Source organism: Poecilia mexicana, unplaced genomic scaffold, assembly GCF_051168715.1.
Source record: "Poecilia mexicana isolate PSO_F unplaced genomic scaffold, ASM5116871v1 scaffold_3, whole genome shotgun sequence".
Lineage (NCBI taxonomy): Eukaryota > Metazoa > Chordata > Actinopteri > Cyprinodontiformes > Poeciliidae > Poecilia > Poecilia mexicana.
In genome coordinates, this window is record NW_028263372.1 from 16886856 (window position 1) to 16913344 (window position 26489).

General features: G+C 37.2%; 2 protein-coding genes across 5 annotated transcripts in view; both read right to left on the bottom strand.

Moving 5' to 3' along the window:
* gpc6a (glypican 6a) overlaps window positions 1-26489 on the bottom strand; it is a 189995-nt gene that overhangs the window by 114664 nt on the left and 48842 nt on the right. For 3 of the 4 annotated variants that reach the window (XM_088004242.1, XM_088004241.1, XM_088004244.1), the window contains one exon: window positions 1652-1810. In XM_088004242.1, the coding sequence (XP_087860368.1) occupies window positions 1652-1810 (159 nt within the window). Of the gene's footprint in view, window positions 1-1651; window positions 1811-14090; window positions 14241-26489 lie in introns of all 4 variants that reach the window. The other variant, XM_088004243.1, reaches the window with a different exon arrangement.
* Window positions 9601-10884, bottom strand: LOC148160199 (uncharacterized). Its single transcript, XM_088004592.1, has 2 exons — window positions 10010-10884; window positions 9601-9784 (listed from the first exon to the last, which is right to left on the bottom strand). The coding sequence occupies exons 1-2, from the start codon at window positions 10882-10884 to the stop codon at window positions 9601-9603; spliced, it is 1059 nt and encodes a 352-aa protein (XP_087860718.1).

Here is a 26489-nt window from a genome sequence, read left to right on the forward strand (position 1 = left end):
TAGGAATGCACTGATGTGAAAATGTGGGCTATTATTAATATCTGATTCTGATATAGCTGCTATGGCCAACAACCAACACTTACTGATATCATATATGTATATTTTATATATTTCACTACCTTTCAGCACCTTAGAAAAACCCAATCACACCCCTGACACCATCATAGCTTTTCTGTTTCAGTTAAACTCCCCACAATCCAGCACTGCATCACTAAAAAATGTCTCGTGACCAAACAAATAATCACTGGGCATCACAAATACCACATGACAAAACGCTCAACTCTCCCTTCAGAAAAGAAAAGGCAACTAGATGGAAATAAATATTGGTCGTTATATCTAGACAGTTTTATTTATCAGACTCATACTATTTAAAAATGACTAATATAAGCCGATACTGTTGTCAGGGCCAATATATCATCCATTCCCCAAAAGGTATATTTACTAAATTTGAATTTTAGCTTGAAGAAGGCTGCATTTAAATCCCATATTTTCTTGTTTCCCATATTTTCTACCCATCTTTCTCCTTAATTCACTTAATCTGATCCTGGTAAAACATATTTAAGCTCTTAAAGAAATGGTCTTGAAGGGAAAAAAAGCAGGTGAACAATGGACATCTGAACAAGAATGATGGGAGCAAGAAATAGAAGAGGCATCTTTCAGCAACATAATGTGAAAAAAATCATTTAGAGAATTTTACTTTGTGTCAAAAATTTTGAACCCTCAATCTAATTCAGCAATTGTGCTGGACAAACAAATTTGGTAGCTTCGTATAAGTTATTTTCAGAGTTTAAAAAGGGATCTACTCAATGATATGTAGGTGGTCATAATGTTATGATTGCTTAGTATTTATTGCCCACTTTGTCATTTATCTCTTACCAGATCAAAAACGCATAACTCTTATGATATTGCACTACAGTCTCAAGTTGCTGAGCAATTATCTTTATAATTTTTAATGACTCCTCCACTATATGTAGGTTTTGGGTCTGTGGTCTCTGTGTGCCTAGTCTCTGCATGGCAATGTCCAGTGATTACCAGGAGCCTCACACTAAGCCTCATCTATCTGCCTGGCTGCCTGCTAATCTGCCTGACCACCCTGCTTATTCTCCCACAATCTCCTGCATTGAAGTACACACTGGTTCGGGCTACACTGTCTGGTATTCCACTCATACACTCTGGTGAGAGCCACTCACTCAAATCCACTTATCAGCTGGTGACCTTCGATTTTTTATTTTTTTTCACCCAGCATCCATCTCAACTCACCGACTCCAGATTCGACTTTTATTAAACTTGGTGACAATTTTCTGGTTTTCTTTTTTTTTTAAAGACACCTTTGGGTTAGAATCCTAGCCTAACATGAGAAAAATTATTTCTCCTCACTTGCACTGTTGAAATGTGGATATATTTATATTGGCTATTTTAAGACAGGTTAATCAATGCTGTACATTTTTTGTATTTTCCTTTCTAGAATATTGAATATAAAATCATGTTGAAAATTTCCAAACACCCTGCAGCAAAAAAGGTTCAAAATAGATCAACATAGGAATAAATAACTTTAAAATTTATAACTGGCTTATAGTTAAAAAGCACAAGGGGAGTTGAGTTGTCTTTCATGAATTTTAGATGCTAAACAAATGAAAATGTCTCGACTTACCGTCAAACTTTTTATGTCTGGAGGTGAATGTTGTTCTCATGTTGTGGCTGCTGTCGTCAACCATAATCTCAAATTCTTGCTTGCTTTGCTGGCTGAGTTTGTCCTCCATCTCAGATGTGCAGCAGGTGTAACCCTTGGGACAGACACGGAGGTGCTCACCTGAATGAAACAGAGACACGGAGAACCGTTTTGCAATGCCACAGGATTTGGATGTTTCATAAGGCTGCGCTAAGTCTTTGATCAAAAGTCTCCTGTGATTGTTGGGACTCTCGTCGCTGAAACTATCAAAGACAGCCAGAGTGTAACAAATAAAAAAGATAATGTTTATTGGTGAGACGGAAAGTAACTTTTATATACCAGCGCCTATTCCCCATACAGCATCTTTATCACATTGCCGTTACAGGAGATGGAAAATACTGTTTTCAGAGCCGAGTCAAGTCAGGTCAGTCTTATGTATGCAGTCCAGAATAACAAATTAGCCGTAAGGCATGCAGCAAGATGGAGCCTGGCATGGCTTCAAACTATGACATCAGCCAAGCAATTTTGGGTAATGGTTACATTAGAGGATTTCTGTTCACTAGGGGCCAGCATAACAAGCTATAAACAAATCACTAACATATTTTGTCATGACAAGTAACAATTGCCCCTTTACTCATCCATCAGATACCAAACAATATTTGTTTGAAGTCATCTTTCTGCAAAACCTATACAGAACTAAAGCAACACCTCTGGTGTGAAATATTTGGTAAAAATATCATAGTGATAAACAGAAATCAGATAGTTATAAATGGTGTTTAATTGAAAACATGGAGAGAATTTATTTGTTGAAAATAATGCGAATGAGACTGTTGACAGCAAAGAGTCACAAAATGCTTGATTGATGGGAATTTGCCATCTGTTCTCTTTGTGAAGAGACCAGAGTGGAATTTTACATTAACCTCAGAAAACCATTCTAAATATGTTAGACATTCTTAAATAGTTGAGAATGTGTAGAAGTGGAAACTCTACATTTAATAAATTCTTAATTTAGTTCTTATTAATCCTGGGTAACTGAACAACTGTATTTCTATTACACCTAATTTTTATAATAAAGAAAAATATTATTTACTTTAGAGTTGATGGAAAAAACAATCCACAAGAAAACCAAACAGGTCAAAGAGGTGTTTGTGTGGAGGACCCAAATGCAGGAAAGAGGAAAGCTGAGGTGGACTCAAATATAAAGATAGTTAATAAATAAAACTAAATTAAGCACATTAAATTAAATAAATCCAAAATAAAACAGAAACAAGGGAAGACGACTAAGGAGAACATACTAGTAGTTAAGCAGATGAATCAGCGATGACTGAAAAACTAAAGAAGACTTTCCACTGGGGAATACGAAAACAATTTAACTAATTAGCAGAGTGGAAAACCAGAGAGCAAAGAAAGATGGAATCACATAGAAAGAATGACACAACAGTAACCACAGACTAAAAATTTGTCAACTGTACACAAACAAAACACAGCTAGATATGAAAAGGACTCAAAACCCACAGGAGACCGGGGAACTCAGAAATACTAAAAAACAGGAAGTAACTAGAACACAGAAAAGAAATGGACAAAATAACCTAAATAAAAGAAGAAACTATCAATAAGAAACTCAGAAGCTGAAAACACTAAATACAAGAGATATAATTACAACCCATAAGAGAATGTTGTATAAAATTAATGTCTGGCTTTGAAATTATTACTACCAATAGTGGGAGAGAAAAAAACATACTATAATTTTAAGTTGCACCCATCATCCACTAACTGCTTTTGTTTGAGGTGGAAAAACCAGAGAACAAAGCAACAACCCAATATTAAAAAAGACAGACATTGTAATTTATTTGAACAACATCTCCAGAAGTTGTTTAGAAAGAGAGAATCCATTAAGCAGATTCTTTGGAAAATAATTGTACTGTATCTTTGACTCTTTTCAGATGCATAAAGAATTACCTAACACGCTATTTCTCTGCATGTTGCACACATTCTGGCACTGAGAATCTCAGGCATCATTAGGGATTAAATGAAAAAGTCTGGCTAGAAGCCACATGAAAGGTTTGAGTTTTTCCACATCCACCTATTAACAAATGAAAAGAGAGATGAAACGAGTGCCACTGTTCCAGTGGGGAATTGGCATGGCGGACAGTGAGAGTGGGACTTTTTTTTAGAAATCCTTCTACAGTAAACTATTGCTTTAAATGGCAGGCACTAAGGTGCTTTGCATTCTTGTACAGTAAGTCATGGATGAAGCAGCTCTATATGGATAATGAAACAGGGAAGATGAGGGATGTACGTGCAGGCACTCTCTAATGTACCTAATCCATAATCAGACCTAAGAGAGGCACCAAACTCCAGTAATGAGGTGCACCATCAACATTTCAACATAAACACTCTCCTCCAGAGTCTTGCCATAGCCTTCTAGCAAAACTTCATAAAACCTAAAAAAAAAAAAAAAAGCTGATTTACAACTGTTGATTTCTCCTTTGTGCTTTTTCTAGGCTTTTAGGCATTTTTGCTAATTGACAATGTGGTTCAGTTAATGCAAAAGCATCATCCCACTCTTATACGTAACAGCCAATATGTGGAGTATCACTCTGTGAAAATATGTCAACATAGACATTCATCAATGTGTCAAAATGCCTACAAAAAAAGAGGATGCTTAATAAAATGCTGCAATGATGCAAGGGAAACATACAGTAGCTTCATATTTACTCATCATCACCTTATTCACAGATTTAACAGTCAAAAATCATGCACTCTTTCTGTCATTTACTTGAGATATTCTTTTTATGAGGTCACACTAATCACAGATTATAATTCATGCTACATTGCCTACAAATAATGGGGTAATTAATTCATCTTAAACTAGCACACTTGGACAATATTAAAGAAAACTGGTCATTCCAGGTGTACAGCATGCTTGACAGAGTCAGAATGTGTAGCTGTCCAAATAGGTGTGAGCTTGGCACAACAGTAGGTCTACGCCTTAGAGTCATAATGATGGATAACTGAGGGAAAACTACAGCTTTGTGCTATAGTTTGAGACCCTGTGAGTTTGAAGGACTGCAAGTTGCTTTCAATTTTAGGTTTCCTGCAATGCAATAAAATTGGCTTAAGTTGTTGGAATACCACTGTTGGCTACTGAAGACTGGCAAAAGAAAGAAAATCAATAAAAGGCAGACCTGTCCTTAAGTGTAAAAGACAGGTGAAGGGAATTGGTAGTGCTTTTAGCTTTCACGGGCTGTGCACCTCTCTCTCTATTCACCTCTCAGCTTTGTTTTCATATAAACACGTAATTTGACTTCACCCTTCCTCTGTCACTAAAGCCAACCGACAATAAGCCTTTGTGAGTAGTAGCCATGAGCATGAGCTGCATTTATAAGGTCTTTTAAATGGCATGGTTGCATGTTAACCCCTCTTTGTGCTTGTCTTCATGTCTCTTTTTTCATAAATAAAACGCCAATCTAAACTGCACATTGTAAACAAGAGTAATACTAAAGTCGCATGAAATTTTGCAGCACATTTTGAATGATTCATCTTTGGGTTGTGAGGTTTGCTTTTTATAAACACAAGTGCAAAACTGGATAAGGTGGTGTCTCATTAAACAGGATCTTCCCTGTTTTACTTCACTACTTTGCACAAGAAAGAAAATATGGAGCCATGCAACATTCTGCACAAGCGATAGTAGGGTCTTGTACTCAAAGTATTTTTTTAAAAAGCCTAGGTGAAAAAAATTTGCAAATGTAATTAATAATAAAAAGGAAAGACTCTGCATAATGATTGGTTTTGTTTGAAGGACACAAAACTGTTTTACTTTGTACATTAAACACATGTTTTAATCTCAAGCTCTGACACATCCACCCACATTCATAATTCATTAACCTACTGACATAATCACAAATTCATGGGTCACCACACACAGCCATGCAGAAATCCATAAAACATTGTTTACTTAAATGATCATCAGATTTATAAACAAATAATTATGCAAACACTGTGGAATTGCACAATTAACTGCAACTTGCTCCATCTTACTAATGTGGCATTCTGTCCTTGCAGCTGCACTGCAGAGCGCACTGCTGCTCAGCTTTCTGAATGAGCTGATCAGGGATTTAAATGTATGTAATTATAGACTGTGAGAAAATTTAGGATAAATGCTAATGTTCTTGGGAGATCTTTCAATGAAATGTTGTGTCATTAGCTTAAATGCATTTCAATCAAACAAAAATTAGAAACATGTTTTAGGTTGCAGATGCAATCATCTGTTTTGTCAGTTTCTAAAAAGCACAGATGCGCTTGGCTCCCCCTGATCATCGCATACAATATGCTCCCTGTGATGATTGAAAATAAATGTAATTACGAAAAGTCGTTGACCAGTTTGTCATCTCAAAGTCCAGTTGATTTGTCAGAGAAAACATGGTGAAGCATGGTTGCATGACAAACACAATTAGCCGTGTAAATACAATTCCTCCCCGGATGAAAAATGTTATTAAATATTTTGTAATTGGGGCCTGCCATAGCAATGCACCTTATGCATTGCATGGCAGGCACCTATTGCACCCAATAGAACGTCTCTTCATTATTTTAGTTTATTTATTTTTCTTCCATCACGGTTAAGGCACCCCGTACCGCTGCGTGCACCCCCACAAAAGTGGTATCAAAACGTTCAGCTTGATCCCAAGAAGGGAGATATTACTTTTAGTGGGATTCTGAGTTAAAATGACGACATAAATTGATCAAAACGAGAAAAATCAAGGCTGAGTGTCTCATAGAATCAGTAATCTTTCTCTCTGAAACACATACACAGCACAGTGGATTTCTGACTCCAAAACTCTTTTTAACTCCCCTTCACAGGCACAAATATCACCCTATTGGTCTAAAAGTCGGTCATGACATAGATACACATGCCTGCTCCCGTAAAATGTTTTCAAAATTTTGCTAGGGCTTATGGTTTTTTTGTTAGGGTCCTTGAGACCGATGCTGGGTGTCTTAGAAGTATAGAAACTCTGTCTCCAGCATACTGTCTGACAGAGAGAGCCAGCCCAAGTGCAGATAATTAATTACCATAGCAACAGGGCCCAGAGAAAGGCAGTAAGTAGTCTCACAAACAGGCGCAGTGACAGGTCTAACACTGCATTGTGGGAAGAATACGCATTTCCTGTGACTATTCATATTTTGCTTACATAAAATTATTATTTCTCTGAATTTTTGAGTGTGAATTAAAATCCTTAGTATGAAGGTTGAAAAATTTTGAGACATAAACACTTACCCACTGACTTTATTTTTTATTTCGAACCGTGAGTAAGAACCACATCTGCGAAGCTTATAGTCGTCAGTCTCGGGCTGCATTTCAGTGTGCGTCAGGTTTAGCAATTAAGCTGATGTGGTTATCTGGGTAAGGTGATGGACCTGGCAAACTGAGTTGAACCATATCAGCATTTAAGTATTGCACATGTGTGCCTGGGCAAGTCCAACTGTGTGATCTATAGCTAGAATGCTGGGTCTGAAGTGATGGGCACACTTTTGTTTATTTCCTTCCAACTTCAAACATTTTTAACCCCACAACACGACGGGCCACTGGATGGATGAGCCTAGCTCCCAACTACCAGGCTTGCCAAGTTTTCTAGGGAAATCTTTAATTTATAATTTTTCAGAATTGGGGCCTGCCATAGCAATGCATAGGCAGGCACCTATTGTTCTACACCTCAAAATAACTGACTCTTCCTAGTACCGTTAATGCGGCTCATACCACTGCGTGCCCCCTTCACAATATATACATCAAAACGTGCGGCTCAATCCCGTGAGGGGAGCCATTACTTTTGTTGGCATTTCGAGTAACTGTGGTGACATAATTAACACAAAACGAGCCAAATTCAACTCTAAACAAAAGTCTAACTGACACAGAACAGTGCCACTCAAAATAGATGTAAATTTTTGTTTGCCCCTCTGAGCTGCACTTTAGAACTACAGACATGGTGGAACACTCCATTACTAGTCCTTTTCCTTTTGTGTTGTATTTACCGTTGTCATAGCAACTGAACTAACGGGCGCTGGGAGGAAAAAGAGTGACGACGGTTCTAGTTAGCTGAGGCATAAACCTACTGTACAGGAGCTGAACTGCGATCTGTTTATATGTACAGATTGCTTAATACACCGTCAGTTATCAGCTTTGAAATAAAACAGTTCTGGAAGTTGTGGAAAGTGATATTGACATGTTTAGATTGTTTTTACGTTACATGAGTCGAATCTGTTTAGCTATATCGTGTCTTTCTGTGAAAATGTTGATGTACAGAACCCCCCCCACCCCCCAAAATATATTGTATATTTTTTATGCAGTAGAAGATGATGGCTATTCTGAGACTTAAGTGTGTGACATAAGCTCTACCTTTGTATTAAAGGATCTAAAGCCGTCGTTTATTACAAGAATAAGTATATTGTCTAGAATGACAAAGAAAATAACGTGGACACAATGATTAATTTGAAGAAAGATCAGGTATGGTGCTGTTTGGAAATGTTAACTATTTAACCAGAACTGATTCCAGGAGGATTAGTGAAGCACAGATTTGTTTCTGCCTCATCACTCCTACCTGCTCTAGACTTTTTACAGGAAAATCAGCATCTGCTACACCAACACCAGCTCTGATGTGTGTAACACATGCCACAATCTTTAATATGTTTTCTGGAGATGTTGGCATCAGGGCTGCTGCTATGAACTCATTGCATCTCTGAATAGTGCTGTTTATATCATCTAGTGGTGGAAAAAGCAACAAAAAAAACTATTATGCTATGTACTTAAGATGGAATATATGCACATATATTCATAACATGCTTTGATTAAAGTAATTTCTCCTTGGTGCAATTCCAGCACCGAAAAATGAACTTTATTTACACCAGGAGAGTCTCTCACCTGAAAATGTGAAGCTACTGGACTGATTCTGTGCCTTCAATTAATTTTAATGCTCCTGTAGAAGATTCATAACTTAAAAGTTACAAAACAGTCTGTGTGCTACACTCAAGAGAGATTCCTTTGATGCATCAAAGAGTGATGTCATCACTGATGATGTCATTGTTACCATAGGAACTAAACATTCTATTGGTGCATTCACACCAAACACGATTTGAGTGTCAGGCGAGTCTGCTTTATATTCAAAGTCTATGTGAAGTATTGGATGCGCTGGACACGTCAAAAGCTCCAAAAGGTTCAAATGGTGCCGCGCTAGACGCTCGAAACGCACTGCAACGGCCCTCGATGCACCTCCACATAGACTTTGAATGTAAACCAGATGTGCCTGATGGTCAAAATGTGTTTGGTGTGAATACACCATTATATGTCCAGTGTCATATTAGATCCACCATATTAGGACCAAAGACTTGTCCTAATATGATGGATTTATTGCTTTGGGTCAGGGGTAATGTTTAGAGGTAAGATGTGAATTAAGGTTTAGTTAATGTTAGGAATAGACTAGTATTGGTTTGAGTTAGGGAAAATGTCTGGGTTAGGCAGAATCGCAGCTACTAAAATGAAGGGAAATCAATGCTAAGTCCTAATATGGGTCGAAATAGTTTTGACAAGCCTATGTAGCATTTTGTTTTCTAAATCATTCTATAAATAATGATGATATAATAGGTTGTTTTTCTGCCAATTGCATAGCTGCAGTACATTAGTAGTCTAATGTGTTGAATGTGCTGAGACACATTCAACACATTAGAAACCAATCAGAACCAAAAGTCTACCTTTTGGTTCTGATTGGTTGTTTCTGCACAGTAGCAGAGCCAAATGAATTTTCACAAATTATCTGTTTCGTATTCTATTGTCAACTGTTAAACAAATATTCATCCATTCATCCATGGATGAATATCATCTAACATACCTATTTTCATAATGCCTAGTGTTGGCAAAACCTGGGCTTGGATAGTGACCTAGGTTAATACCACCTGGGTGTGGGTCGGTGTAAAGGCCGAGCCGGGCTTAACTTGGCCTTCGTGCCAACACCAACATGAAGACCCTCCATGCAACCAGTGGAGGTTGATCGCATGGATGTCTGTCTTTCCTCGGACCTCCATGTTTGTGTGGAGGTTTGGCTTTCCGTGGACTCCTCTGTTTGCAACCTGAGTGTGGGTTGGCGCAAAGGCTGAGCCAGGCTATGCATGGAGACCCCTCGTTGATTCAAGGTCTGTCTTTCTTCAGACCTCCCTGGTTGATTGGAGGTCTGTCTTTCTTCGGACCCCCCTGGTTGATTCAAGGTCTGTCTTTCTTCAGACCTCCCTGGTTGATTCAAGGTCTGTCTTTCTTCAGACCTCCCTGGTTGATTCAAGGTCTGTCTTTCTTCAGACCTCCCTGGTTGATTGGAGGTCCATCTTTCTTTAGACCTCCCTGTTTGATTCAAGGTCTGTCTATCCTTGGTCTCCTCTGTTTGCAGGGAGCCTTCTCTTTGCAGGGGAACCTCTGGTTGGGTGGAGACTCTAGGATGGTTGTTTTCTAGAGCAAATTTTAACTCCACCTTCAGGTCTGCAACCTGACCCTGCAGAGCTTTCACCGTTTCCTCCTGAGACTTAAATTTGGAAGCCTGCTCAGAGTGACTTTTGAGCTGCTCCTCATATTTGAGTCTCACTCGGTATTCTTCAACCATTACTTCAATCAGACCTTTATTGCGGGAGGCATATTTTGCAGCCTCTCGCTTGAAGTACTCCAGCTGTTGAAGAACACTCTTGTCAACTGTGACTTTGGAAGAGCAAGAAACCTGTTCACGTTTGACTTGCTGGTGACGTTCTTTTTCCAACATTGTTTGCAGCCTTCGAATCTCCTCCTGCTGGGATTTGACTTCAGCCTGTAATGCAACCCTTCTGTCTCTTTCCTCATGGAGTTCAAAATTATTTGTCTGCAGTTCTGTTTTAAGATCGTCTACCTGCTTTGTCAGATCTTTGACGTGTTGGTTTGTCTCTTCCACTGAGGGGGTAATCTTGAAGCCAGCAGAGGGTGTTGTTTTCTGCTTGACTTCCGATGATCTTGGTCTCTCAAAGTCGCCGGAAGGACTTGATTCCCCCTGGATCTCTGATTGATCTTCCGGCTCAATGGGGCCGATGCTGTCATCTTTAACAGGGAAAATGACAGCGTCGTAGTCGACTTGGATGTTGCGGTCTATCATGTCGACCCATGAAAGCTTAGCTGGAAAAGCTTCATGTTTGCAAACAATCTGTTGTTGCTTCATGTCTATAGTCTAGTAACTTCTTGCTTCTCTGAACGTCGAATGTGCTCTGAAGGGTGATCTGCCGCGATTGAACTGTGGAACAGGTCAGAGAAAACTCTTGTCTGCGAGCCACATTCAAGAGAGCGATTCCCTTGTGATATCATAGAGTGATGACATCACTGCTGATGTCACTGATACCATTGGAACTGAACATTCTACCCACCTTAATCCTGGGAGGCTTACTGGGGAAACGATTATGGGTCTTACTTCTGGTGACTAGCGGAAGTAGCAGTATTTCATTGTAATTTATAGGGTTTTTGGCTAATCTTTATTCATGATAGAAGTTACATCTCTTTTGTCGGTTAATACACTGCACAAACATTAGCATTTCACTGCTCCCCATTAGCATTATCCTTTTCCCTAAAAATAGCTTTTATCTATTTTTCTTATTTATTAGTCAAACTTAGTATACTGAATAGAGGAAGAGAATGTAAAACAACATGCTAGCTACATAATTTAGGATAATGTTAGCAATTTGGCTCATTTTAACTTGTACACTAATTTTAACAAACAGAATGGAGTAAGTCCATGTTACTCAACATGTTTGTGACTCACCATATGCTATTGAGTACATTGCAGCTTACTTTAGCATTGATGCTAATTTGTAGCATCAGACGGGCACACTTTGGCAGGCCCCATTTAAATTTCTTCAGAAATGTTCTAGTTGTTTATTACATTTGTAATATACATTCAAAACATAAAACCTAATTAGCTTACAAATGGAGCCGGTTGTATTTGGTGAAAGTTAATATTTAACAACCAGTGTGATGATGCAGAAATTAGAGGGCTAAGACCTTATATGTATGCTAAAATTTATGCAGGTTTTTGGACACCCCGTTCCCTTTGGCATCATATTTCCTGACAATAAAGACACATAAGTCTTTATTGTCTGAGTGATTGACAATAAGTTTGAGTGATTGATTCTTTGTTCTAAAGCATGTGTCTAATGGGCAGGAAAAAGACAATCATACTATTCTTCCTATTTCTAGCAGCATTTAAAAAAACACTTTGCTGCAGAAATATTAGCGGTTTCGGCAGACAGGTTTTGCTGAAACGCCAACAGTAAAATGAGAAGGACTGCATTCCCAATTAAACAACCCACGGACATTAGAAATCACAATAGTTAAACTTAAAATACATATTTCATACACTGTTGCCTTGCAGAACAAAGGTCCTTGGCTTGAATCCCGGACTGGGGTTCATCTGCGAGGCGTTTGCATGTTCCACCTGTGAATGTGTGGATTCTTTTTGTGTGCTTCCAAAGTCAAAATATATGACTCTTGGGTTAATTGGTCTCTTTAAAGTCCCTTTACGTATTAGTGTTTCTCAACCCTGGTCCTCACCGTCCTCCTGCTCTGCATGTTTTAGATGTGCCTCTATTCCAGAACATGTGATTCAACTGATTGCATGACCATCAAGTACTGCAGAAGGCTATTAATCACCCAGAGATACAATTCAGGTGTGTAGCAGAAGGAAAATACCTAAAACATGCAGGACAGTAGGGGGGGGGCAGTGTGGACCAGGGTTGAGAAACACTGTATTAGAGTCAGTGTGCATAGACTCCAGCATGTCTCTGTGATGGACTGGCAACCATCCAGGGCATACTTGCCTCTCACCCAATAACTGCAGTAGAGAGGCACCAGGCCTGCCCCGTGCTCCTGCAAGGATAAGTGGGTATAGACAATGGATGGATGGATAGATGGATGCACAATTATAAGAAGTACAGCATTTAGTTTGTCATGTTATAGCGCCACGCAAGCCACCACTCTCCCATATCTGTATTCCTTTCTTTAATTTTATAATTAAATATGTGATCATGTAAGAATTCTGATTTTGTGATAGGATAATCTGTCATTTTTTTTCCTAGTTGCTTTGTCATTTCATAGAAGTTAAAAGTTTTTCCAACCTGTTTACCACAAGATAGCTTTATCTCTTTATATTTATTTTGTGTCTCCAGAGGCACAAAATAAATGTAGATAAACGCAAACAATATGAACAGAATCACAAGGTTAAACAAAATTAAATTCACTGTGAGCCATATGTATCATGACATGTGTAAGCATTTAAAAGTGATCTAAAAATGTAGATGCTTTTTTACAATGTGAGAGGTTTCTTTTGACCCACTCCAGTGAGACAAATACCATAATGTCATTATAGCGGCATGTGATGTGGCCTGATCAGCAACGGCTCACAAATTCCAAATACAATCAGCGTATTATAATTTTTTTTCTTAATTTTGTCTCTACGGTATGACTGAACATCACAGAAAATCATTACAGAAACAAAACAAGCCAGCTAATGTCAGTTTACCACGTCTCCAAACTCTTCTGTGTGAAGGAGAATGACGGGTGAGTTTGCGGACTGTGGAGCTGTATCTGTCAAGTCACATCTTCCTCTAAAAGAAGAGATAAAATAACTAAACCCAGATTAGAAAGTGTGTTGGCAGAAAACGAACAGCCTCAGCCAAAACCACAAACCGAAAGATTTTCACTGAAAATACAGTGTATAAAAATGACACATAGTGCACAGTTCTTGACACTGTTGGCTTGAAGCAATAAGGTCATCAATTCAAAATCCGATTTAAAATTTGGGTCTTTCTTTTGTGATTTAACTTAGTTATTTGTTTATGGAACTTTAATTGTAAAACAAGGAAATTAGGACATTACAAACTCAGAAAATAGAAAATCTCTTTGTCAGAGCGGGAGAATAGATCATATGGTGAAACTTGCTTTAAAGTGACACACAACGTGGCGATTAAATTTCTTGTCTTCAAAAAGCATCTATTTCTCTTTTGATAAATGCAAAAATGGATGAAAAAGTTTGTATAGTTATTCAGGCTCACTCATGGCACCTTGATTTAAGTCTGATATAGATTTCTTGGATTGAAACACATGATGTAATACTTTTCAGATCTATTAGGTCGACAATATTTCAGACAACCTCCCAGCAGTCACTGGATGAAAGGTCCACCTTGAACAGGTCGGCGGTCAATCACAGCAGAGACTGACAGCCATGAAGTCTCACAGTTACTCACTTCGGCCTGTGAAGAGACGGTTCTAACCACCACCCTATTGCGCATGTTTCATAGTCCATCCACTTTAGCTGATCTTATTTCAATTACAACACAAGATATTATGCAGTTCATCTACTTAAATTACCTTACTTACTTATTGCAGACAGGTTTTATGAGCTATAGCCAGACTGTGAAGGTCAGACACAGGCAGTACTTTGGAGTTATCTCCACAGTTTTCACAAAGCACGAGTTCCAAGCACCTCTGCTTCTATTATTTGTAGAAGCGTTTGCCTGTGTTGTGCTCCTTAAGGACAACATATTCAGAAGACACAGAGAAACAAAATTATTAGTACCTTGCAAAGCACCAGGAGGAAAAAAATACCCAAGGTTAACCAGAAGTCCAACATCATCTAAAGACTCTCACAAGGGTCTACAATAATATAAACATATTGAACTATACAATAGCAGTCCCGTCCCATCATATCAAAGGTGAAGAGTTTTTTTTTTTTTCTATTTCAATTTCATCTCTATTACTATAAGCATATGTTACAGGGAAATGTGAAAGCCAGACAATATTTCATAGCAGCTGAGGGAAATGACGGAGTTATCAGCCCATGGAGGGTCTGGTGCCAGACTAACTCCCAAAAGCATTCATTAGTCTACCTGGCCAAAGGGCAAACTGCATATGGGCTTCGCCATCTGGTACAACTTTTAACCACTCTTGCCAGCATTTATAAAGTAAGGACAGTCTCACAAGAGCTCCTTGCCAAAACAAGTTAGCAGATCTTGAAGTCAAAAGAAAAAACTGCCTCCCTCATCCATACCCATATATAAAGCGATTTTGAAATACTGTAAAATAATTGCAACTCTGCAGATTTTCTAGTGTAGTCTGTGTAAAACTAATTTATTTCAAATGTGTTTCCTTTAATTAAACAAACAAAGCAAAACAAAACAAAATTGATTAAAAAAAAAAACAGTCTATAAAAGTCAAGCCCAAACAGCACACAGAACAAGTGCATTTTGGTGGAAAACCTGCTTTGCTTTTATGTTGCATCATCTACTGACGCACATTATTGGGTTTTTCTTGGACTCGATCAGACCAAAGCTCTGCACTTAGAAGATACGCTGTTGTATGAATCATATTTATTATCATTGATCTACCACCACCTTACTGCACTGGCTTCACTCAGAACGGCCTCTGGAATATTGCTTTTTCAAAGGACTTACAACCCCTGTTCCCACAAAGCTCTAACAATTACAGCAACTCATTGCCTTCAGATGAGGCTGCACACCTAAAACAGACGTAGGTTCTTGACATTTCAATTCACCAGTAGAGTTTACTGGTCCCTGTTCTCCTATGATTGCCACAATTTAATTTGCTCTGAAGTCAATGGGTCTAAATATCTAGGGTTCACTTTGAATGCCTGAACAACGACTTTCCAGCAAACGCATGCAAGGTGGTTGGAACAGGGTAGTTGGGAACCTACTAGCCACTAGATTATTGAAACAAGTTTTCCATTTTAGATCATTTAGATGTGTTAAAAAAAAAAAAACTTTTTTTTTAAATGTAGGAACAATATATATTTACCAAACAACACTTTTTTGAAAATGTTAGTTTTAAGGTGAATCATAATAACAGGTGTCAATGCCTCAGTTTTCATGCAGAGAAACCCAGAGTGCACTGCATGAAAAAAGTGAATACCAATGATAATCAGTATTTTTATTCAGCTACAGGTAAGTTGATAGCTATCTAGCTATCTAATTAGCTAGCTTAGCATTGTCAATCAAATAGAGCTTTATTGAGTAAGCCAGGGAAATGCTTTTGTATGCTGCTAAATCTCTTTAAGTCAGTCTGAATCTGCTTGCAGAGGTTAAATAATAAACCTTTGATTTTTTTTGGAGACTCCTCTGATCTAGATGTCTGTTGTAATTTATATCAATCCTTATTGAGATTCCCTTTCTAGCATTTTCTATGAGCGCTATTACAGTTTGCAAACATAGATGCAACAGATGATTCAATTCAACGCAATTTTGAAAAAGTTGTTGTTTATTTTGATAGCAATGCTCTTCTCCTTCCCTGAGGTGCAAGAAAGACCAAAAGATAAAAAAGTAACCTTCGTTAGTAGAAAAACTGGCCATTCTCTTTTCTGGTGAACTAGCAAATAATACTCCACATCACAGCATGTCTAAGCTTTAGGGTTGAAATGAGAAAGGTGAGATTAGCCTGCAATGAATAGTCACCGCTGCTCACTTTGTATTTTGACAAAGTACCACTGGGGTCAGAATGTCTACAGACAGATGGCCTCTGCTGGAGAAGTTGGTGGTCTAGCAAGTCAACTGTGTGCTGGACCATAACCATTTGCTAGTAGAAGAGACGAATGAACAGTTATACTGTTCAGTAATCTAGCAGTTCTGGTACTCTAAAACAAACATCAGAAAATATCAGCTTGATTTATCCTTTGAAAGATGTATGGCATCTTGTTTTAGTACTTCAGAATATACTACCTATAGCATAATGATGACTATACAGAACAAGCAGAGAGCTCAACTAGTTGAAAAGTTGAAAATTTCTCCCAATGATAACCTGTGACAGAGCAGGTAGTTTTTTTTTTTTCCTCCTCTGCCCTCTCTTTATACTAAATGGTTTGAGTCAAGTTCAGCACACTGAGCAGTAATTGCCAGAAGTCTGCCTGAGCTGCATGTTCCTTTTAAAGGTTGACACCTCTATCTTTGAGATCTATTGACTCGGGCAGAGCTTAGGCCGTCTCCCACATCTGGGCCATAACTGTCCTCTCTTTGTTTGGGATGAAACACGTTTCAGGCTCCTTTCATTCAGCTGACGTGACCTAGATTAGAGGGCGAAAAAGGAGCTTAATCATACCCTCAAATAAATTAAACACTGCTGAATGATGAAGAGCTCATGAATACTATGTACTGTTTCATTAAAACAGAGGGAAAAAAATACAACTTCTATAATCTTTTTACAGAGAAAAATGTTTGCATGATGAGCCTAATATTCCAAATTATATATTTAAATCTGTAAGATTTTTGCAATCTGGAGTCAGGGGAACATAATTTATCTTTTAAACATATTTAAAATGTTTAAAAGGAAAAAGTAGGATAAATAAATTAATTTGCATATGAAAAGTACCAAAAGTGAGAAAATGTGTGAGCAATGCACATGTAGAATTAAGTCAAAGCATGATTTTAGTGTGAAGTTAAATACACATTTCTGAAATCATATGCCATGTTGAGAACATTCATATTATGATTATATGTACATCATCAAGTGATAGATAAAAAAATACATTACAGATTAGTTAATATAATGCACAGTTTTTTTAATGCAACATCTTTTTTTGATTTTTAAAGATGCATAACTTTTTGCCTGGAAGTCAAAGTCAAAAAAATACCAGATCAGCAGCATTCTTCGCTTTAAAAGCAACTTAAAAATGGTTCTCTGGGACAATGGGTGCAGCCAGTTAGTATGCATTTGTCTGTAAAATTAAGTGTAACCCATAAACAGCGTCTTCTTTTACAGCCTATTAAACCTAGGAGACAAATTGATGAGATTTTTGCAGCTGTTATAAATCAACAAATAAAAAACATACGCTATGCGTTTCTATAAGCAAGTTTGTGCATCCTGTTGAAGGTGTTATTACTTGTCAACAGAAATCCACAAGCTGAAAGTAAAACCCAATTTACTATGTTAAATCACATCTGTCTGCATGTTAAAGTGAGGGGGGGGGAAAAGGCATGAAGCTCGATTGATCTTTCCGCTGCTCTGCCATCTGGATCTCCCTCCATCACCCAAATCACCCTCTTTCAACTATTTCCACTGGGGCATGAGACCCAAATTGAATATGTCCAAACAAGATGACACAGATAATTCCCACAATTGCTCCCACCATATGTTGCCTTGGTTGGATAAGGCTAAAAGAGTTCCTAACTTTCAAACAACTTCCAAAGTTGGAAAAATTATTTGACAGTAATGTGTAGACAACTGTAGGGTTCACAGAAAGGTGCCAAGTAGACATTTCTGCTCTTGTGTGCTGAAAGCAATCAGAAGACTTCAAGTTCAGAATTTCATGATGTTTTTGCCAATGTCAAGTCAGCTTTACCCCTTTTTAGTCTAATGAACGTGCTTGCAACGTGACAGCAGTGTAGGTGTTATTTAATGATTTTTTAATTATCTCTTTCTTACATTAGTTTAAACTGACAGCATAGCTAACAGATAATAAGAACAAAAAAATATGTTAGTTGTATGTTTGTGAATGTCTCAAATGAAATTGTTACTTTGTTCCTTGTGTCAAGACAGTATTATACTAAAATACCAAAATGAAAATCCAAAATGACATAAGCTGGGTTCTGTTCGACAAAGGCAGATAGTTTAAATTAAAAGCAGTCTCTGCACTGAAAATATAAAAAATAAATACTTATCATAAAAAAGGCTCTGCTCTGCACCCCAAAGCTCACCCTGTTTCTTGTAAAGTGTTAGAAATGCAGATCTGACAACCAAATACATTTTTGCTTTTTTCTTTCTTGCAAATGGAAAACACACTAAGCCAACAATATACAAATTATGGAGATCCTAAAATTAGCATAATAAAAATCTGTCATGTTCTCATGTTGTCAGGTAAAAAAAAGAGGACTATACATACAGTTCTATGAAGAAGTATTTTCCCCCTAAAAGATTACTACTGCTTAATATTACAAATCATTAAACAATCTTAATTTCAGAGAAAAAAAAACTAATTAAGTAAAAATAGCAGCCTGGCCCAAGGACTGATTAGTGTCTAATGGCCAAAAGAAAGCCTCTTAGACAACACAAAGAAGACAAAAATATCTTTAAAAAACAACACCATAGACCAAGGCTAAAGAAATGTATGACCAGATGAAAAACAAAATCATTCATATCTATCAGACTGGAAAGAATCAGAAAGACATTTATTTAGCTTTGGGACTCCGGTGAACAACAGAGAGAGCCATTATCCAGAGTTGCAACAGAGAAAACATGTAACATTGGTGAGCATTCCCAGGAGAGGCTGGCCTATCAAGATTACTCAAGGAGCACATCAGCTTACCTTGGAGATCACAGAAAAGAGAAGCAAACAAAAACAAAGCAACATCTAGAGCACTGCAGGATGCAGAATCAGTTTTTATGATTTACTTCTAGGAAACACACTTAACACAAGTGGTGTTTATTGTGGAACTCCAAGGTTAAAATCACAGCTGACCAAAAAGAACACAATGCAGACATTTTTCCAGAAAATATCTTGATGAACAAGACTTTTGTCAGTTTGTTCTGTCAGGACAAAGATGATGTGATTTAACATGATGTAACCATGAATGTTATACTTTATTAGAAAATCTTGAACTACATTGCTATCAGGTCATGACCTTAAGTTGAAGAATAATTTGAGGCACATGTAGCAGGGAAGTGATCAGAAGAACAATTCTCTGAGTGTCTTAAAAACTTATTTTCAGTTTTAAAGCTCTGGGAAAAGTCTAGACTTAAATCTGATTGAGTTGTTGCATGCAGTTGCCATCGTTTATGTGGCTGAATTAAAACTGGCTCTGAAAAACGAGGGGGAATCACTGCAGACGCTTGGTGGCAGCTGAGAACCACAACCAGTTGATAGGTTTAGTGAGTAATAACATTTTTCACATAAAGTCAGACAGGATAGGTATTTTTACCTTGATTAATGGAATAATCGTTTGAAAAATGTACATTGTGCTAGTCTGAAATTAAAAATTTTTTTTAAAACTTTATATTTAAGAGTGAAAATCAGCAAAAAAAAAAAAAATATATATATATATATATAAAGGGTCAAATATGTTTTCATATAACATTTAAGCTCAAAAAAGCAATTGTTGTAGGCTACTTTTATATGAGACCGTTGCCTGGAACCTGCTGGTATTATCGGATGTTTATTGGGGAAACAGTTTCACGCTTAGATGGCACCGCTGAGTCAGCTGTCATTGTCATGCCAGGCCACTAGTTGGCGCTGTGAATTTGCACATGCTTCAGACCCCTAGCATCCGCCTCACGAGCTTTCACCTCATAATAAACAGTAAACCGTATCTGTCTCCCGTGTACGAAGTGCTCATTTAACACATATTTCTTATCAATACGTGAGCTAAATTGGACTGGTTAAGTACCACAACAGCACCATGCTATCAGCAATTAGCCTAGCATTCTGAGCATGTGCGCTTTCACACCGGCAGAGTACAAAGACTGGTCATTGTGGGTAGGTTATTTCCTGCTACAATATGCCTAAATCTAATGGATTGGTCATTAAAAGAGCTCTGCAGGACTTTAAGACACGCTGGGAAGGTAATTGATTTGATTTGTTTGATTCAGATGTGTTGGAACAGAAACACATCTGTACTGGACCAGAACCTGACAGCCCTGATCAATCTATGTGAGGTTTATTTTTGGCCAAAAAAAAGAAAGAAAGTAATTAACACACTATTTAAAAAATCACAATTATGATTTTTTAAAATTCTGTAATACAAAGTCCACTGATGTAAAAAGTTAACAGAGGTACACAATAATTGTTGGCAGCTGTTACGTCAGCTGATGCCCTCCTCCAGGAAGCCACGCAGCCAAACACAACAACAGACACATAATCTTCTGCATCAGTTTGTTGAGGTAATTTTGGGAATAATCACTTAAGACATTCTGCTTCAGATTATAAACAGAAACACCACCCCTAAAAAAAACACCCCTCTGTCTGTCACCTCAGCTCGTACTGTTACTAGTCAGTCTGTCGTCTGATGCTTTGTGATTATCATTCTGCTAATAAATGCACACTAACAAAAAACACGATGCTCTGTGTGTGTTGTTGATGATACTGTTGCTGCTGTGTCTGCTATCAGAGGCTCCTGGGCCTTGGGGGTGACCGTTGAAGCACCTTTGCCTATCAGTTCTGTGTCGAATGCAATCTTGCACAATGCAACTAGTCGCTGCTTTTTCCCCTTTAGACAACACTCATTCCTTACAAAATATATTTCTCCTGGCCCCAACAGCTTTCAAATGCAGTTATTTTCACCCTAACAATGGCAAAAACAAAAAACAAAAAAAAAGAAAAAAAACAACCAACAACATTATGTCAAGCATCTTGTGGAAAAAACCTGTGTTGAATGTGAACTACATTGAACAAACACAAACTTCTGAAAACAGTTTACATTGGTAAACACTGATTGATGCAAATAATAGTTCAAATATTTCTACAAAAGACAGATAAGATCTGAATTATGTGTTTCTCCTTTTAAAAAGCCTAGATAATAGACTGTATCCTTCAGAGTGACGCTGATTACGATGCATTTTATGATTAAGCATTTAATTCAGCCTTTTTTCATAGAAATTATTGCTTAAAATAATTACTGAAATATTTAATGATTGAATCCACTAGGAGGGTTGTGTGCTTTAAAGAAGGTCACTTTTATTCTTGGATATCAGTAGAGTAGCTCTTTATGATTTGCAACCTTTAACTTGTAATAAGTTATTTGCTTGCCAGTGTGCAAGCTATGCAAACAAGCTGGAAATAAATAAAAAAATGAAAAAGAAAACTAACTTCATGTTTTTGTATAAAATGCTATTTTTTTTAAAGAGATTTTTTCAAAACAGATTTTTGGTTGTACCAAGAAAAAAGATACATGAAAGTTGAATTTATACAGAAATAGTTGCCCACAATCAAATGTACAAAAGGAAAGGCTATAAAAAAAAACACCTGTTGCATAAAAACAAAAAAACAAAACCATTTATCTTCACCATCAGTCATAAGACTGGTTTACTAATCAGTCTTATGAAGAACCTGATTTGTACATCAGGCAGTTCTTTAAGAGTTTGGACATAATGCATTATTTTAAAACAATTTTTGAATATTTATCCACATAATGCCTGGAGCCCATGGTGATTTGAGTTGTGTGTCCAACATTTAGTTATACAAAACATACAAAACAAATATAGATAACACCAACTTTCACACTTTACATATGAGAAAGAGTCATAGCTGCACTTCCATCTTAATGCATATCACTGGAGTTAGGATCCATTTGGTACTGTCTGGACCATCCTGACCTTCTAGTCTCTCAGCTGAAATGCTAATAAGGAAAAAAATAATCTAATTTGACCTGATATTGATCTGGCATTTGCTGTGCTCTTAAACCTGCTCAGCAGACATTTATTATTTATTTTACTACTTTAAAGGGCAGTTTTCTGTTTTGGTTTGTGTTCATTTATCAAGGATTTGTTTGACAAGGACTGGTGAGTTCTTCACTATCATGTATCTTGAGTTGGGCACATGGACAGAAAAATTATAATGATATTTCGTTCTCTTACAAACAGCTTCAATAAATATATTATGCTAAAAGTCTAGCTTCAAAGAAAGTCTCTTTTATTCAACATGCATAAAGAACAAATCAGAAAAAGTAATAAAACGTGAATAACTAATGAGATTTATGATTAAAAGATCAAACTAAACACTTGCTTAAGAATCCTTAAGAGTTGCAGACACACGTAAAGCATAAGACCATATGCGGAATTTATCACTAGTAAACAGTAGTTTATTAAAGATTTGTTTGAATGTTTAACAAACTACAACAGTAAACAAACGGTATCATCACCAAGGAACACACCAGGCAGGTCGATGATAATGTTGAGAAATTTAAAGCGGATTTAAGATATAAAACTGTATCACAAGTTTTTAATATTTCATGGAGCACTGTAAAAAAAAAAGTAAAATATAAATCATGTATCATTTTTCCTTTCACTTTGTAAATACTATAATTGTTCATTAACTAAAATTCTCATTAATGTCATTGAAGTCTGTGGCAAATGTAAAGGTGAAATAAATAGCTCTCGCTCTCAAAACACCAGACAAAAGCAAAACAACTGCAAAAGGAAGACCATGAAGGCAAAAAGGAAGAAAGGCAGAAGAGAGAGAACATGAAATAATAAATGATGCATAACTAAAGACATTTTTAAAGACATTCTAATTTGAACTGAACCACAGAAACGCTTTCTGATAAATCACTCAGTGGCATTAAATAAATATAAAAAATTTTTATTTTAAGGTCACATTATGGATTGTGAAGTCTTTCAACAGTACTGTGAATATATATCTGCTGTGCCTTGCTTCCTGTATTTAATTTTAAAAAACAAACTGCAACTTCCAATGTCCACACATGAAGCACTTTGAGAGGTGAGCTATATGTCAGACCTTCATTTCATACTTCAAATTGGAAGAGACATGAAGTGAAAACTCTGGCAGAATATGACAACTTTACTCATGCAACTCAAGCAAAAGGCTGCAGGTGTTTTCTGATTTGTGTAGAGGAGACATTGCTTTCCAATTCATTGCAAAAGTGAAGAACTGTTATCCCAACATACGCCATAATATGCCTTTGTGTTTTTATTTAACCTCAACAAGAGACATGCATTGCAAATTGGCTTAGGCCATAAATGTTAAAGTGTAAAGCATTTGTTAACACTTAACACTCGATCCTACAAAAATAAGCTGAACTTGAAACAACCTGTTAGTCAAGAGCTGAAGAAGAAAAAAAAAGACTTTTATGTAGCCCAGTGTTGAGGCAAACAATTGCACTCTACTGAATCTTTACACTGATCACTTTATTACTGTGCATTGTAATATAGAATATCACTATTTTTTAGGGTTCTTGAAGCAGGTAATTGAGAAGTTGGTACTCTGCTCCCAGCACAGCATGACGGGAAACATAGTTAACAGTAGAAATTACGTAAAAAGTTTTCTTCTGCACATGAACATGCTATTTTGTTGTTGCAAAGCACTGCTCTCCTCATGAAACTCTGAATGTAAATAGCGTATGAAAAACTAGAGCTTCAGTCTGGATCACCACCCGAACACACCTGTTGCCTCATGCTGCATAAATCTGAGCCATAATAATGTTATAACACTTCTTGATATCCGTGAAACATAGACAGAAGCAAAAGTCTCTGCAAGGAATGACTAGGCAAATGAAAAGAAAGAAACAAAAGGAAAGAGACAAAGGAAAGGACAGATAATTTCAAATATTTTCATGTGCTGTCCAATCCGTTTATCTCAAAAACATTATTTTAATAAGCAGATCTAATCTCACTGAAGTCCAACTTAATTATTAAAAAGAGTAAGACAACACTGGACCTTTGCACCAAAATAAACAAATGAAGTTTGTAAAGTGTGTGAACATTTTTCTGTTACTTTTCAAGAATAAATAAGTTCTGGAAAAAAAAGCTAAAGACTGACAACATACTCACAGAAATAGACTACGATTCATAGTTATTCTTTGTCAGGTACTCGTATTTGTAGTCTGTTTCCCTTGGCTGATTTAAATCTGTGTTTAGTAATTGAGATCTCTAGAACTGAAAATGAAATAGTTCATGAACTGAGCTTGAGGAGGCTCAGTGGAAACTATTACAGTAATTTAGTTGTCCCAGTGAAGTGCTGCACGAGGGAAGAGGCACGCAGTGAGTTTAAAGCTTTGTACCCGTGCTCCGGATTCACGGAGCTAACTGGTGCATGACTCAGTCCTAAACACAACAGCTGGTGGTCTGAAGAGCCCAAGGTAGAGCCCCAGGGTGTGAGATGACCAGCCCACTCGTTTACTGTCATCTTACTCAGGGGACAGGAAACAGCAGGGTTCTGGGAGCAAAAGACGAGGCTGGCTTCTTTTCAGATTCCCGCACCCTGCAGCACTCAAAGAACAAGCATTTGCCAAGACGTATCACATCACCACATGTTTCCTACGATACACAGAGAAATGAACGGATCCAAAAGATGTAGACACCAGAGAAACACACTTCAGGCCATTAACAGGCCTTCCAGACATATTCGCACCTCTATTTAAAACGATTTTTGAATTATTAAAATGAATTATGGTTTTATTTGTTTTACAGCGTCATCGGCGTTTCTAAACAAGTTTTCATTCTGGCCCTTTACTGACATTTACGCTATGCTGCTTGAGTATGTCACATTTGTCATAAAGGCAAAGCTCCCTGGAGACGCGTGAGCCTAGTGAGCCAAGACATCTTTTCTCGCAACATTGTTCTATATTCTCATAAAAAGGGTGATTCAAATGATCTGTTGATTCCCCCCCGACTGTATGGCTTTAGTTCCACATGAATCCCTGTGTCATTCCTTAACACTTTTCAATCCAAAATGCCTCATTACAAGCCCATTTCAGCCAAAAAGCCAGTATTCAGTGTCATCACACATGCAGATTACACCTATTCGGAGATACTACAAGGCTCTGTCATAAATGTGCCCATAACTTCAACAAACACTCAAGTCTTTTTCTTTTCTTTTTGCACTAACTTGAAAGTTTACTTTTTCTAAAGCTTATAATAAAACTGCTTTCTGAACTCCCTCATTTTTTATATTTACTTCTGAATCAAAAATGCATTGCACAAGCCATAAAAAAAATCAATGTGCATCTTACTTTACAAAAATAAAGGGAGCACCATACAAACAGGAGTTAAGCAGAAATCAGGTAACAAAGGATGCTCCATGAGGCAGACCTTTTTAGATGTTGTTATATCCCCGATGGGATTTCACTGCCAAGCCTATTATTTAATGTTGCGAATTCAGCCCAGTAGTGTGACACCGGGTTAAGATCAGCATTTGCATTAACATAAAAATTGTAACAATTTCCAATTAGTCTCTCAACATCAAAGGCACTGGAAAGATCACACTAAACTGGGTCATGATCTCCTATAATTGGCCCAAATTTCTTAATTCATAAGTTGCGCAGCATGATTCCCCTGCATGCCTTGTTCCTTCTGCTATTCGAAAATACAATTTAGTTGAATGGACGAAAGCTTGTCCCTGAAATGCCTTGGCAGTTTTGTCGTCTTTGTTGCTTGATGAGCATCAGCCATCTTTTCACCTGAGTGATTTATTCAGACAAGTTAAACATCATTAGCAAATCCTGAAAAATTCAGCAGAAGTAAAATAAATGACCTGGAATATTTGATTAGAACATGCAGCCACAGCATAAGAAGACCTTTTTTTTCTCAGCATATTTTAATTGTTAAGCTTTATGAGGAATCGTTATTGTTTACAGTAAAGGAAACGGAGAGAACAACACAAAAGGAGCTGAGCTGTGTGTTCGTTTAGCCGTATAAAAAAATGCATGCATGCAAATATGTTAGATGCACATCATTAGAGCTAACATACTTGTTTTCATCATACCAGACATACTGGGACAGAAAGTTTGCATGAATGTGAACACTGGATGGCCATTAGAGGAAAAAAAGGCACATTTCTATTATTCCCACAATGACGAACGAGGCAGCACCAAGAATTCAACACATTTTCTCTAGACGACAAAAAAGTTGCAGAAAGATTAAGATGTGAGCATGAACATGGGGTCATGTACTTTTAAACATTTATATTGTGAAAAAGAATATGCCTACAGAGATAAAGTAATGTACTTATTAGATGCTAAAAGCAAAATACTTTGTCTCTCCTGTATCTTTAGTTAGCATGGAGTTTCTATTTAAAACCATCAAATTTCAACTTTAAATCTGCAT